Below are 15,769 nucleotides of genomic sequence, written 5' to 3'. Positions count from 1 at the left end.
CACATAGCCTGAGTCACCCTGATGAAGGAAATGCCCTTTTTTATATGTGTTTTATCTAGTTGTATCTGTCAGTCGCATAAGTGTTACTATTCGAAAGATAGATGTATAATTGACCTATAGCTAAGCCCCTCCCCAAACTGCTATGGTCCAATCACAGCTAAGCATAACATGGGTTAGACAAACCTCTCCACCAATGATAAAACATTGTTTAAAAAAAAAAAAAAAAAGATTTAGAGGGTTAGGCAATAAGATTAGGCATCATTAAGATAATGACAGTTACAGATCCATACGGTTCACTTGGTTCCTCCTCAACATCAATCAATCAATCAATCAATCAATCAATACAGTGCAGGGGACCGTAATTGACCTATAGCTAAGCCCCTCCCCAAACTGCTATGGTCCAATCACAGCTAAGCATAACATGGGTTAGACAAACCTCTCCACCAATGATAAAACATTGTTTAAAAAAAAAAAAAAAAAGATTTAGAGGGTTAGGCAATAAGATTAGGCATCATTAAGATAATGACAGTTACAGATCCATACGGTTCACTTGGTTCCTCCTCAACATCAATCAATCAATCAATCAATCAATCAATACAGTGCAGGGGACCGCCGGACCCCCTGGGGGTCCCTGGACCGCACATTGAGAACCAATTTAAAGAAAGCGCTGTAATGTCTCTGTACACCAGGAACAAAGTCTTCCACCTGCGTTTCACAAAGTTGGCCAGACAGTGGCCTTGTGGTTAGAGTGTCCGCCCTGAAACTGGGTGCTCGGGGTTCAAACCCCCGGGCCGGGTCATACCAAAGACCCAATGCCTCCCTGCTTGACACTCAGCATCAAGGGTTGGATTGGGGGCTCAGCGCTCCAAGAGAGATGGGTCAAATGCGGAGAACAAATGTCACTGCGGTAACGTGTGTGACAAATCGTCCGACTTTGACATTTGACACTGCAGAGGTGTGGGTGGAGTTTTGGGTGGAGTTCTCTCTCTCTCTCTCTCTCTCTCTGTATCTCTGTCTCTCTCTCTCATGGAAGACACACATTGTCTCATCATATAAATAAATGTACGTTTGCGATACAAACATGATGTCATCGGCGTACATGCATAATACATTCACAACAACGTCACTCTGTCCGTTCTGCCTCTGCGTGGAGGAGACCCTGGCCTGGGCTTTCCTCCTCCATGGTGTCTCCACAGCAGGAGGGCTGAGGACACCCGCTTCCAATGGAATATCCACCCATTATTTTCCAGTAGGCTATACTTATCAAGCCGATCTAATCGACCTGCTGCATGTACTCTGGGAGCCTACTGGCCGGAGTTGGCATTGATGAAATGAAACCGACGATTAACCCATTCTGAACGGGAACCCGTTTTGGGTGTTAGCATCATGTTATGCTTTAGCTATTGAAAAATAGCAGATCTACAAGCTCATAGCGCGCCACCGAGTGGCGCGCTACGAGCTTGTAGGTCTGCTGTTTTTGAAAAATCGAAGAACGACTGACATTTTTTTAGAATCTGATCTCAGGTCAGAATGGGTTAATCAGACCAGTGTGTGTCCAGTGGAAACCTTTGTATGAATCTGATCTCAGGTCAGAATGGGTTAAGGTGTGGGACCACGCCGCGACGAGCTCGCCGTTATGTTTAGGTTGTTAGGGTTTGAGGCAGGGTTGTTTTTGGCAGCAAATTTCTAGTTTTAGTCATAGTCTCTTGAATAGTTTTCACTTAGTTTTAGTCACATTTTAGTCACCTGGAATGTTCTAGTGTTCAGTCTAGTTTTAGTCGACTAAATGTCATACGATTTTAGTCTAAAATGTGTTTTGACAGGCCTTGATGTCGTTGTAATGACATATTTTACACTTTGGTTTGGTTTAGTCAGTGAAAAAAGGTAGTCGACGAACATTTTTCGTCTTAGTTTTAGTCGACGAAAACAACACTGGTTTGAGGAGGCTTGGCGTCTCTCAGTAGGCTCATGTGCAGTAGATCGATAAGATCGGCTTGATAAGTAAACCTTGATTTTCACTTGAATCCGCTGGCTAAGAGGAGATGGTGGCCTGGGCTCTCCTCCTCCTGGTCCTGTGTCTCCAGAGCAGCAGAGCTAAGAGGAGATGGTGGCCTGGGCTCTCCTCCTCCTGGTCCTGTGTCTCCAGAGCAGAGCTAAGAGGAGATGGTGGCCTGGGCTCTCCTCCTCCTGGTCCTGTGTCTCCAGAGCAGAGCTAAGAGGAGATGGTGGCCTGGGCTCTCCTCCTCCTGGTCCTGTGTCTCCAGAGCAGCAGAGCTAAGAGGAGATGGTGGCCTGGGCTCTCCTCCTCCTGGTCCTGTGTCTCCAGAGCAGAGCTAAGAGGAGATGGTGGCCTGGGCTCTCCTCCTCCTGGTCCTGTGTCTCCAGAGCAGCAGAGCTAAGAGGAGATGGTGGCCTGGGCTCTCCTCCTCCTGGTCCTGTGTCTCCAGAGCAGAGCTAAGAGGAGATGGTGGCCTGGGCTCTCCTCCTCCTGGTCCTGTGTCTCCAGAGCAGCAGAGCTAAGAGGAGATGGTGGCCTGGGCTCTCCTCCTCCTGGTCCTGTGTCTCCAGAGCAGCAGAGCTAAGAGGAGATGGTGGCCTGGGCTCTCCTCCTCCTGGTCCTGTGTCTCCAGAGCAGCAGAGCTAAGAGGAGATGGTGGCCTGGGCTCTCCTCCTCCTGGTCCTGTGTCTCCAGAGCAGCAGAGCTAAGAGGAGATGGTGGCCTGGGCTCTCCTCCTCCTGGTCCTGTGTCTCCAGAGCAGCAGAGCTAAGAGGAGATGGTGGCCTGGGCTCTCCTCCTCCTGGTCCTGTGTCTCCAGAGCAGCAGAGCTAAGAGGAGATGGTGGCCTGGGCTCTCCTCCTCCTGGTCCTGTGTCTCCAGAGCTAAGAGGAGATGGTGGCCTGGGCTCTCCTCCTCCTGGTCCTGTGTCTCCAGAGCAGGAGAGCTAAGGACAGCAGCACCAGGAAGCCCAGCGCTCCGCCGATCAGTCCCGCTCTCAGCCAGGAGGAGGCGCCGGCGCTGCTCCCGTCAGGACGGTACGTCGTGCACGACTCGGCGCCCTCGGCGCTCCGCCCCTTGTCGTTGAGCGCCACCACGCAGACCCGCGTCCCCCGCTCCACGCCGCCCAGGGCGCCGCTCCGCCGCTCGCTACCGAACTCCGCGCGGTCCCTCCCGCCGACCGTCACCAGGTAGGCGTTGACGGAGGAGTACGGCGCGCACCAGCGCACCGTGGCCTCGGCTCCGCCCCCCTGGGGGGAGGAGGAGGACACGGACTTCAGGACGGGGGGCTCCGGGGGGTCGCTGTAGGACGAGACGCCGGGACAGAAGCACCCGCTGGCGGCCGCCAGCTGCGCGCACGGCGTCTGCTTCTCGCGGCACACGTCGTAGTCGCAGAGTCGGGCCGCTCCGCCGGCCCCGCCCCCCGGCAGGACGGGCCGGTGCGTGGGGGGAGTGGCGGCGGCCAGCGGCTCGTCGGAAAAGTTGTCGTAATCCTCCGTGGCGTACAGGAATCCTCGCGGTCGCAGAGCCGGCGTGGGAATGCCGCTCCCCCCCGATGGCGCTGGGCCGCTCCCCCCCGATGGCGCTGGGCCGCTCCCCCCCGATGGCGCGGCTGAACACGAGCCGCCTCTAAGGAGGCCGAGCGTTAGGATCACCACCAGACTGCTGGCAGACACCATGCTGTCACCTGCAGATCAAACACACACACACACACACACACGCTCCTTTAGTTTAGGGTGCATTCAAATGGAACTCATCGTCTATACTAATTCCAGTTGTTCTCAACCTGTGGTCCCTGAGGGGGTTCCAGGCGGTCCCTGAGGGGGTTCCAGGTGGTCCCACCCCAGCTAAATGATGGAGGGTTAGGTAATGCTTAGTATGAGGTATAAAGTACAAGAAAACGCTTCCAAACTCCAGCACTTAGAAAACGAATCACATGCACAGAATGTCTTGACAAAGTAGCTCATAACATGGACTCTTCTGAAACAAACGCTTTGCAGTTTGAAAGAGGATAATTCAAGCTTTCCTTACAGCTGCAATGTTTGGTGAGTTTAAAGTGGTTTAAGACAGGCAGATTGCAAATGCAATTTAGATGAATGGGGGAGTCATATGGAGGGTATTGCAACTCTAGAGTCATCCCATTATAAATCAATCTAGTGTTGCAAATTGTCATGTGTCATACTAACATCATATCCAGGGTGGTATACTGTCTCACACTAGTATCATGTCATATCCAGGGTGGTGTACTGTCTCACACTAGTATCATGTCATATCCAGGGTGGTGTACTGTCTCACACTAGTATCATGTCATATCCAGGGTGGGTACTCGAAGCTGCCTCACGAGTCACGCTTAGGAAATAGATGTCTCACAGGAAGGAAACAGCTGTCTCACGCTACGGAAACCAGAGCTATAGGCCCCCTCGCTGACCTCTGGAAATACATGTTCAGGTTGGGATACCAATTCCATCCAATTAGGAGAGAGCAGTGGCAAGCGACGACACACACACAAAAAAAAAAATAAGATGGCAAAAGTGCAACTGGAACAGGTCCAATGTATATGATTGGCTCAACATTAGTGACCCGCCTAAACAACGTCGTCCTGATTGGATGAAATCGGTGACCCGCCTAAACAACGTCGTCCTGATTGGATGAAATCAGTGACCCGCCTAAACAACGTCGTCCTGATTGGATGAAATCGGTGACCCGCCTAAACAACGTCGTCCTGATTGGATGAAATCAGTGACCCGCCTAAACAACATCGTCCTGGTACTTAAGACACGCAAAATACAGCCCTATAAGTGTCTAAGAAATATTAGCGTTTCAGAGCTGTGGAGTGACTCAGCGTTTCAGACCATGAATGAGGTCTGAATGAGTTAATGAAAGCCGTCAGCAGCTCAGCTCCTGCAGAATGAAGGTCTGAATGAGTTAATGAAAGCCGTCAGCAGCTCAGCTCCTGCAGAATGACGGTCTGAATGAGTTAATGAAAGCCGTCAGCAGCTCAGCTCCTGCAGAATGAAGGTCTGAATGAGTTAATGAAAGCCGTCAGCAGCTCAGCTCCTGCAGAATGACGGTCTGAATGAGTTAATGAAAGCCGTCAGCAGCCCAGCTCCTGCAGAATGAAGGTCTGAATGAGTTAATGAAAGCCGTCAGCAGCTCAGCTCCTGCAGAATGAAGCCGGTGGTTTTGTGGTTTTGTCTCTAAATGTTCTGATGAATGTGGAAAGTTCCAAATCGGGCTCAAGCGTGACGCAAATCGTAAAGGGCTTCGTCCCCGGCCGTCAGCCAGCCAGCTGCCTGGCCCCCCTTTTCCCCTTATACTGACTTTCTACTTTCTTTATATGATGATTTCTTGTTTAGTTCTTGTTTAGAAGTGTATATCTGTGTACGTCTCTAAATGTTCCGATGAATTGAACATGGTGGACCGTGTTGTCAACCAGTGTAATGCTTTGTCAGTCGTCCACAATAACACAATTGTTATGATCTGACTGTGAACTGTGTAAGTTACCCTTATTTTGTATAGTGTGTCTTAGTATTTCCGGTTTTGCCTAGTTGTTGCCTGTCTTGTCTCGCCTCTTTCCCTGTTACACACCTGTCTCCATTTCTGTCGTTAGCCGGCAGTTGCCTGATTACACTCACCTGTGTTTTGCTTCACGATCAGCTTGTAGTCTATCAGTACTGGACTCATTCTGCTCTCACACTGCCAGATCAAAGTTTGATGTTACTTTGTGTTCCTGCCTGTTTTGTCCTGCTGTTGCCTCGTCATGTAAGCTGTTATGTTTTTTGCTCTAATAAATACTGGACTTTACCTGCCTGCCTGCTTGTTCTGCATCTGGGTCCACAACCTGACACACATCGTGACAACAATAACACAGTTCTGCCCGACAGCAACCACACATTTCGGACTATTTCTGCTATACTATTTCTTGACATTGTTTATAAATGCTATACATGTCTTCACTCTTAACGGTTTTATATTTTATATTATGTAGACATTATAGCATCCCATATAGTTTAATTACAATATAGATAATTACACTGTTGGACGGATTCATGTCAGGTTCTCTTATAGCTAAGCTTACATAATTATGATCCTAGATGACTGTTTCTGTGTATGTGATGTATTCACCATCTGTTGTTCTTGCTTACTGTAAGTCACTCTGGAATAAGAGCGACTGTATTGCGACTGTACTGGATTTAACCCATTCTGACCTGAGATCAGATTCATACGAGGTTTCCACTGGACACACACTGGATCTGATGAACCCATTCTGACCTGAGATCAGATTCTAAAAATGTCAGTCGTTCTTCGAATTTTTCAAAAATAGCAGACCTACAAGCTCATATCGCGCCACTCGGTGGCGCGATATGAGCTTGTAGATCTGCTATTTTTCAATAGCTAAAGCATAACATGATGCCAACACCAAAATGGGTGCCCGGTCAGAATGGGTTAAAGCGCCTGCTAAATATAATGCCTAAAATGTAAATTGTGGAGTTGGAGAAGCGAAACCTATACGAATTCTACCGGGCTCACGTGTACCCTCACAGGTGGTACACGAATCAGACCTCGAGTGGCGGCGTAGCTGTTTTGAAGTGCTGTGTTATAGTGTGTACTAATGATTTGGGTTCAATCGCAGGTTCCCTTCCAGAAGGAACGCACACACACACACACACACGCACACACACGCACACGCCCCCACACACACGCCCACACACACACACACACACACAGCTGCCACAACACGGGCCGTGTGTGTGAATGGATCCTGTGGGCCTCTGGCACGCACGCTGCATTCCACACTGGAATCTGGGTTATTGTGCAACGCTCCGTTACACCCCCAAGAACCAGAACACAGCCTGTCAGCAGTCAAGGATCTACAAGCTCACAATGCGTCACATCGCAACGCATTGTGAGCTCGTCGATCGGCTGTCTTCAAATGGTCGAAATGTATGTATACTGTATACATACACAATAGGGCTGAAATGGTTAATGTACAGGGACCCCCCCCTAACGTTCTGAAAGAATGCATATGCGATTTTGCATTTTCGATTTTTCATAAATAGCAGATCTACAAGCTCGTAGCGCAGCACCGAGTGCCACGCTACGAGCTTGTAGATCTGCTATTTTCCAATAGCTAAAGTGTGACATAATCCTTTAAAAGACGTGTGAAGGGGTTCCCGTCCTGAATGGGTTATTGTGCAACGCTCCGTTACACCCCCAAGAACCAGAACACAGCCTGTCAGCAGTCAAGGATCTACAAGCTCACAATGCGTCACATCGCAACGCATTGTGAGCTCGTCGATCGGCTGTCTTCAAATGGTCGAAATGTATGTATACTGTATACATACACAATAGGGCTGAAATGGTTAACCCATTCTGACCTGAGATCAGATTCATACGAGGTTTCCACTGGACAACACACTGGTCTGATTAACCCATTCTGACCTGAGATCAGATTCTAAAAATGTCAGTCGTTCTTCGAATTTTTCAAAAATAGCAGACCTACAAGCTCGTATCGCGCCACTCGGTGGCGCGATATGAGCTTGTAGATCTGCTATTTTTCAATAGCTAAAGCATAACATGATGCCAACACCAAAATGGGTGCCCGGTCAGAATGGGTTAATGTATGTTTGGTGATAATAATCAAAACATTTAGTAACTACGTTTTTCAAAATAAAAGTAGAATATTTGCCTCTGAGATGTAGTGGAGTGGAATGCAATGTACCAAAGAGGCAGCGGTGGCCCAACGCTTTTGAGGAGCGGTCTTGATATCGGAAGGTCGCTATAGTTCGTATCCCCGGACCGCCACGTTCAAAATGACCACCGCTGAAGTGCCCTTTATGGACAAGGCATTGAACCCCTACCATGAAATGTTCTATGAGCAGGGCCTGGCTGTAAACAAGTTCTTGAGCTTAGTCCAGTTACCCTGCAGGTTACCCATGGTTACCCATGAGGTGCAGCCTCTGCCCCCGCTGGCGGGGGCAGAGGCTGCACCTCATGAACAGCTCTCAGCGGGTAAATGGTTTGGACTTATAGGTCCAAACCACTGGACTAATATTTGGCTTGACCGTAATGGTTATGTGGTTGATTTATGTTCTGTATTTCATGCTTCAGTCAAGAAAGGAAGTTGTTGTTACTATTCTTTTGTACTTTTGTTCCTTTGTACTTACTAATATTGATGTCTAATGTTTACTAATACTGCAGTCTAATGTTTACTAATACTGCAGTCTAATGTTTACTAATACTGCAGTCTAATGTTTACTAATTCTGCAGTCTAATGTTTACTAATACTGCAGTCTAATGTTTACTAATACTGCAGTCTAATGTTTACTAATACTGCAGTCTAATGTTTACTAATACTGCAGTCTAATGTTTACTAATACTGCAGTCTAATGTTTACTAATACTGCAGTCTAATGTTTACTAATACTGCAGTCTAATGTTTACTAATACTGCAGTCTAATTTTTACTAATTCTGCAGTCTAATGTTTACTAATACTGCAGTCTAATGTTTACTAATACTGCAGTCTAATGTTTACTAATACTGCAGTCTAATGTTTACTAATACTGCAGTCTAATGTTTACTAATACTGCAGTCTAATGTTTACTAATACTGCAGTCTAATGTTTACTATACTGCAGTCCTTCGGACTTATTCTGTTATTCTCTGTATGTTGTATGCCTTGTCTTCCTGTTCTGTTTGGTTTTCTGTTACTCTGTTGGTTTTGTGTATCTTATTTTGTAGTATGGTCCCTAGTGTTTCCTGTCTGCCTAGTTGCTGTTCCCTACCTTGTCTCACCTATACCTTGTGATGTTTTCACCTGTGTGTCCTCTTTAGTCCTGTTAGCCTATCCTGTGATTGATTGTATTTTGAGTTCACCTGTGTCTAGTTAGTCTTTGTCTATTTATATACCCCAGTTTGTTCAGTTCCTTTTAATGTCAAATCGTCATTTCATGTCAGAGTGTATAATGTCTACGGTGTCCTTATTTTGCCTGCCCCATTTTATTGGAAGTTTAAGTTATAGTTTAATCAACATCCTGAACTGTGAATCCTGCCTTTTGGTCGTACTGCTGAACGCACCCTGACAGTTTTTTGAGATTTTTTTGATTATTATTACCAAACATACATTAACCATTTCAGACCATAATGCATTTCGACCATTTGAAAACAGCCAATCTACAAGTTCACAATGCGTCGCCATGTGACACATCGTGAGCTTGTAGATCTGCTATTTTCAAAATGTTGTTTTTTTGTTTGAAAACTTGAAAGGAAACATTCTGCACAGTGAGTGCGTACTTTTCTACGCTTGATACTTTAAGTACATTTTGATACAAATACTTTTGTACTTTTTTTTTTTTTTTCTTTCTTTTTTATCCCACGATTTTGTAACCCATTTTTCACCCCTATGTGCCAATCATCTACTGTGATCCTGGGCTCTACACACCCTCCGCCAACCTGGGGAGAGCAACGGACTTGACTCATGCTCCCTTCATGCCTGAGTGTCCAAGTTGCTGCTTTACACCTGACAGGTACTTTTACTCAAGTACATTTTGAATTCAGGACTTTTACCTGTAACATGAGTATATATACTTCTATTATATCTACGTCTAACGAGTATAGTCCGACATTGCAACCAACAATCTTTGGTTATAAGGTTCTGTTTCTGTATAAACACGTATTATATTGTTGTACTTTGTGTCCATATCATATAATGTGGAATCAATGCTGTAAATGTTCTTGTCTGTATACAGGGTTAGGGGTTAGGTTACCCCTAACCCTGTATACAGAGTTAGGGGTTAACCCCTAACCCCTAACCCTGTAGTTAGGGATTAACCCCTAACCCTGTATACAGAGTTAGGGGTTAACCCATAACCCTGTATACAGGGTTAGGGGTTAACTTATTATTCCTGATATCACATCAGGAACAATTCTCATTCATGGCTCTCTAAGGCAGTGGTTCGCAAACATTTTAAATCCAAGGACGCCCGTGAACCTGAGTTACAGACGTGTTAAAAGGGTCCATTCCCCCCTCAAGGACCCCACAGGGGGTCCCTGGACCCCACAGGGGGTCCCTGGACCCCACCTCTAAAGTCTAAAGCGTTCCCGGAGTTATAGTTATAGCAGGACAAGAACCAGAACAAGAACCCAAATGAATGACGATTCATGTTTTCTCTCTTCAAATATAGATAAAGCTTGAATCCATGAATACAAACATAATTATAGACAATGAACAACGGAAAGAAACGTCACCGTACCTGTTGTGTTTACAAGGCTGTAGTCGAAAAGGGACCGTTATCTCCGGTACTATCGGCTGTCTCTCTCTCACTCTCTCTCTCTGTCTCTCTCTCTCTCTCTCTCTCTCTCTCTCTCTGTCTCTCTCTCTCATGGTGTCTTTATATGTTTTTCCCATCTGTCCGATAACCACCTCCTTCTTTCCAAACCCTCCCCCAAACGTACTGCTCCTCTCTCTCTCTCTCTCTCTCTCTCTCTCTCTCACACACACACACACACACACACACACACACACACACACAGCTCCACCTCCATGCATGCGCTCTCATAATGCTTTTACAGTCATGTGTGTGTGCGTGCGTGCGTGCGCGAGCAGTGCAGTACTGAGGTAGTGGTAATGATTACTTCACAGTATCATTACCAGTTACCACAGAGCTTAATTTCCTCGACTAAATAGTCACAGACAGGAATGTGTCGACTAATATGCGTGCGCCGAGTCGATCGCTTCAAGACCATGTTAATGTAACACAGCATGTGCTGGTGGAGCGGCGTCCCACAGGGCTCTATGCTCGCCCCCCTTCCAAATCTGGATGTCAGAAATATCCCATCTGTGAAGTCCCAGAAACTGCATGGGTTTAATGTGGTTCAACCACAACACGCGCACACACACACACACACACACACACACACACACACACACTTACATGTATTTATTTAAAGACCTATAAGTTTCGGACGAAGCCAACTCTTGTTGTGACAAATCATGACAATACAACACAATGTTCTTCTTCTTTCTTATTATCTGATCGACCCAAAACAACAGTGGGCTTTGTCTGAGGCTTAAAGGGACACTTCACCCTTTTTGCAAAAATATATATGTTAATGACGTTTAGAAGCTTTAGAACACTTTCCTGGGGGTCTTTATGTGTGTAATATGTGGTTTTAGATATTTTAGATTGTAGCAGTGAGCCTGTTGTCTCTGATGTCATGGACACTGGTCTCACTACCTTCCTGGACTACAATTCCCATAATTCTTTGGTGCACTGCTCCTCCTTGTGGATAGGGGGGAGAGCTGTCTTACTGAGACAACATGTAGTCCAGGAAGGAAGTGAGCCCAGTGTCCATGACATCAGAGACAACAGGCTCACTGCTACAATCTAAAATATCTAAAACCACATATTACACACATAAATACCCCCAGGAAAGTGTTCTAAAGCTTCTAAACGTCATTAACATATATCTTTTTGCAAAAAGGGTGAAGTGTCCCTTTAAAGAATTCTGTAAGTGAAACGTCTATGGGGAAAGAATGAATGGGGGATTCTCTTCCGGGCGTCGTCATGAAAGGAGGCCAGACTCCATAGGAGTGTAATTCTATGGGGGATTCTCTTCCGGGCGTCGTCATGAAAGGAGGCCAGACTCCATAGGAGTGTAATTCTATGGGGGATTCTCTTCCGGGCGTCGTCATGAAAGGAGGCCAGACTCCATAGGAGTGTAATTCTGATCACTTTGTACTGTAAAGTGTACAGTAAAGTATACTGTAAAGGTTACAGTCTGTGTACAGGAAAGTCAGGAATTGTAGGAATTTGCAGAATGTCTGCCCCAGAATACGGACGCTGTTCATGTGGGCTTTCATTAAACCTTTCCAGGTTGGTAACTGTCTGTAATCCTGACTTCACAATGACTACAACATGTTTATATCTAGACTCACAATGACTATACAACATGCCTAGAGAATGGAAGAATTGAATATTTATATCTAGACTTTACAAGAGATTCAGTTGTACGTCGTGTTTCACAATGACTACTTTAACATGGCTAGAATGGAAGAAGTAAATGTTTATAGAGAGATTCAGTTGTACGGCGTGTTTCAATGAACACTTCAGCAGGAGAGAAAAGGATAAACAAAATGACTCGTCCACTAAAACTAAGCCTTAATTCTTCAACCAAGACGTGACTGATTCATGGATTATTTAACTATAAACATATTAGAGGCAGGCCTCCCTACTATTGATCAGTGGCTATACAAAGAGTTAAACAAATATATAAGATGGAATATATGAATATATGACAGCCCAGTTACAGATGGAATATATGAATATATGACAGCCCAGTTACAAATTAACCTCCCTAACTTTTAGTTAGTGGCAGAACATGTGGAAGCAGATTTTTTTTTGTTTTTGTTATTTTCCATACCTATGTTTGATTACTTTGTCTTAATATTTGTATATTACTATTTGTTTAAATTGTATATTAACTTTGGTGAGAACCACTTATAAGCCCTCCCTGGGTTTCTTTTCTCACCTGCACACACTTATTTTATTGATGTTACCTTTTTGTACTGTTTTTATTGTGCGAAATAAACTAAACTAAAAAAAATAAACTAAACTAAACCCCCAAGGCACTCGCATAAGGCACATAATATTAATAATATTACTATGTATTTTAGTTTTTTTTATCTTTTTTTTTCTTGTAATGTCACTTATTTTACTTTTACACTTAAAAAAATGTCTTATAATATGAAACAAATTGCCTGTAAATGACCTTATATTATAATGGCAATAAACAAGTTTAAAACAACATGCCTATAGAATCTGAGCAGTCACAGGTTCACCGTTCTTACTTCCCTGATTCAGCCGATCTACAAGCTCACACAACCCAACGCCGTGCTGTGACCTGTTGTGAGATAAGCTTGTAGATTTGGAATTTTTCGCTACTGTTACAAACTTTGTGCCATACAAACGTGCGTGCGTGCGTGCGTGCGTGCGTGCATGCGAGCGTGTGTGCGTGCGAGCGTGCATGTGAGCGTGCGCGCGCACCAACCCACACAGTCACCAGAGACCAGTCACGGCACCGGAAAACCAACCTGACCAGACTTGTGGAGGAACTCAACTCTCCCCCTCCTCCCCATCCTTCCCCCTCCTCCTCCTCCCCCCCCCCCCCCCTCCTCCTCCTCCCCCCCTCCCTCCTCCTCCCCCCTCCTCCTCCTCCTCCCCCCCTCCCTCCTCCTCCCCCCCCCCTCCTCCTCCTCCTCCACTCAGTTGAAAAACAGCTGGGATTTTAATTCTCTTTTTTAGTTCTTAAGATAGGCGTTAACCTCTGAGGATTGTTGCGAGAATAGCCAATTTAGACTGAGGTCATTGAGGTCACTGAGGTCACAGAGTACTTCACAAATGGGTCAGTGGCCGGATGGAATCGGCAAGGTTCCCGGTTCGATACCTGTGGGCTCCCCCAGAGTTAGTGTCCATGTGTCCTTGAGCAAGACTCTGACAATTGCAGGTTGGTGCCTTGCATGGTTTCCTCCGCCATCGCTGTGTGAATGTGTGTGTGAATGGGTGAATTTGGTTACTAACTTTCACTGCAATAAATTATACATTATACTCTGAGTCTAGACATGAAATACAAGAAACACAAACCCTGTCCGGTTTCATCGCCTGTGGGAAAAAACGTGATCTTTTTGGAAGGTTTCTTTCTAGCTGTATCTCACGTGATTTACTCCAAGTCTCCACCCTAAGATATTCATTTAAAAAAAAGAAATGTAGCCATGTAGTTCCTCATATATAAACAATGATGAAACCACTTTACAGACGTGTGTGTGTGTGTGTGTGTGTGTGTGTGTGTGTGTGTGTGTGTGTGTGTGTGTGTGTGTGTGTGTGTGTGTGTGTGTGACTGTGTGTGTGTGTGTGTGTGTGTGTGTGTGTGTGTGTGTGTGTGTGTGTGTGTGTGACTGTGTGTGACTGTGTGACTGTGTGTGTGTGTGTGTGTGTGTGTGTGTGTGTGTGTGTGTGACTGTGTGTGACTGTGTGTGACTGTGTGACTGTGTGTGTGTGTGTGTGTGTGTGTGTGTGTGTGTGTGTGTGTGTGTGTGTGTGTGTGTGTGTGTGTTTGTTACCGGCTAAACTTTTGATAGCCTTTAAGTGGAAAACATAACCGGGCCAAGTATTGACTAATATGTTATCTTTAACAATGGAATAAATCACATCCACAGCTGTCTGGGGTACATATTATGATACCCTGTACAGCTCGGAGCGAGTGGGCGTGTTTGTGCGTTTCCTGCCAAACAGTTTATCCCATTTTGGGGCGGGACCCCTTTTGGTGTTTTAAACATTATGTTAAAATTTAGCTATTGAAAAATAGCAGATCTACAAGCTCACAGCGCGCCACCGAGTGCCGCGCTACGAGCTTGTATATGTCTGCTATTTTTGAAAAATCGAAGAACGACTGACATAGAAACATATAGCTTTGTCAGAAAACTGTCAGGATGTAGAAGAACATTTTTAGAATCTGATCTCGGGTCAGAATGGGTTTAGAATAATGATGGATCTCACATGCTGGTCCTAAAGCACTGGGTTTCAACCCTTTTCACATCAAGGTCCCTTATTTATTTATTCAGCATTTGAGCCACGGAACCACCGTTTGATGACATTTAGCCTCTCAGACCCAAAACTAAATAATATTTAGTTGTCGTTGGATCAGATTATGCACAATTCCATGCTCTATTGATGTTGTACCACTAGGAGAGATAAGAGGCAAACGTTGATAAAACACTTTCTACATTCTAATTGTGTAGACATCTTGTTAATTAAGCAATGCAGATGTTTAACAATGATTTAAATCTTTACACGCACGCACGCACACACACACACACACACACACACACACACACACACACACACACACACACCTCCTGAATCATGCACTAGTATCGTAATAATATTTGCATGACCTCATCGGAGCCACTCCTGACTCCTCCAACCACATGTCAGTATTTCCAACACCATGACATAGATGATGGATGGGCCTTTTCTGCTACTATGTGTCGTCCTACTACCGAGTGAGTAGGACCGAAGTGGACGTCCCTCAGTGGCCTTGTGGTTAAAGTGTCCGCCCTGAGACTGGGAGGTTGGGGTTCGATCCCCGGCCGGGTCATACCAAAGACTGTAAAAATGGGACCCAGTGCCTCCCTGCTTGGCACTCAGCATCAAGGGTTGGATTGGGGGTAAGTCCCTGCTTGTCACTATGGGCCTCATGGCTACAGAAACAGGAGATAGGCTCCTGCCCTATGGGCCTCATGGCTACAGAAACAGGAGATAGGCTCCTGCCCCTATGGGCCTCATGACTACAGAAACAGGAGATAGGCTCCTGCCCCTATGGGCCTCATGGCTACAGAAACAGGAGATAGGCTCCTGCTCCTATGGGCCTCACGCTACAGAAACAGGAGATAGGCTCCTGCCCCCTATGGGCCTCATGGCTACAGAAACAGGAGATAGGCTCCTGCCCCTATGGGCCTCATGGCTACAGAAACAGGAGATAGGCTCCTGCCCCTATGGGCCTCATGGCTACAGAAACAGGAGACAGGCTCCTGCCCCTATGGGCCTCATGGCTACATAAACAGGTGATAGCCTCCTGCCCCTATGGGCCTCATGGCTACAGAAACAGGAGACAGGCTCCTGCCCCTATGGGCCTCATGGCTACAGAAACAGGAGACAGGCTCCTGCCCCTATGGGCCTCATGGCTACAGAAACAGGAGACAGGCTCCTGCCCCTAT

General features: G+C 46.0%; 1 protein-coding gene across 2 annotated transcripts; it reads right to left on the bottom strand.

The window, feature by feature from the left end:
* Positions 1-365: 365 nt before the first annotated feature.
* LOC308326549 (LRRN4 C-terminal-like protein) lies at positions 366-10,332 on the bottom strand. Of its 2 annotated transcripts, XM_080779487.1 has the most exons (3): positions 10,248-10,332; positions 3,607-3,683; positions 366-3,558 (listed from the first exon to the last, which is right to left on the bottom strand). In XM_080779487.1, the coding sequence occupies exons 2-3, from the start codon at positions 3,673-3,675 to the stop codon at positions 2,881-2,883; spliced, it is 747 nt and encodes a 248-aa protein (XP_080635613.1). In that variant the 5' UTR covers positions 3,676-3,683; positions 10,248-10,332; the 3' UTR covers positions 366-2,880. The 2 variants fall into 2 exon arrangements, with proteins under 2 accessions (XP_080635613.1, XP_080635612.1); XM_080779486.1 differs by having other exon boundaries at positions 366-3,683.
* Between the last annotated feature and the right edge of the window lie 5,437 nt (positions 10,333-15,769).

Source organism: Protomyctophum bolini (genome assembly GCF_963924005.1).
Source record: "Protomyctophum bolini genome assembly, chromosome: 13".
Taxonomy (NCBI): domain Eukaryota; kingdom Metazoa; phylum Chordata; class Actinopteri; order Myctophiformes; family Myctophidae; genus Protomyctophum; species Protomyctophum bolini.
The sequence above is the reverse complement of the archived record's forward strand: the minus strand, read 5'-3'. Positions and strand labels throughout refer to the sequence as shown.

Coding starts and splice junctions, on each gene's coding strand:
- LOC308326549 (XM_080779486.1), bottom strand. CDS start 3,675: ATGGTGTCTGCCAGCAGTCTGGTGGTGATCCTAACGCTCGGCCTCCTT.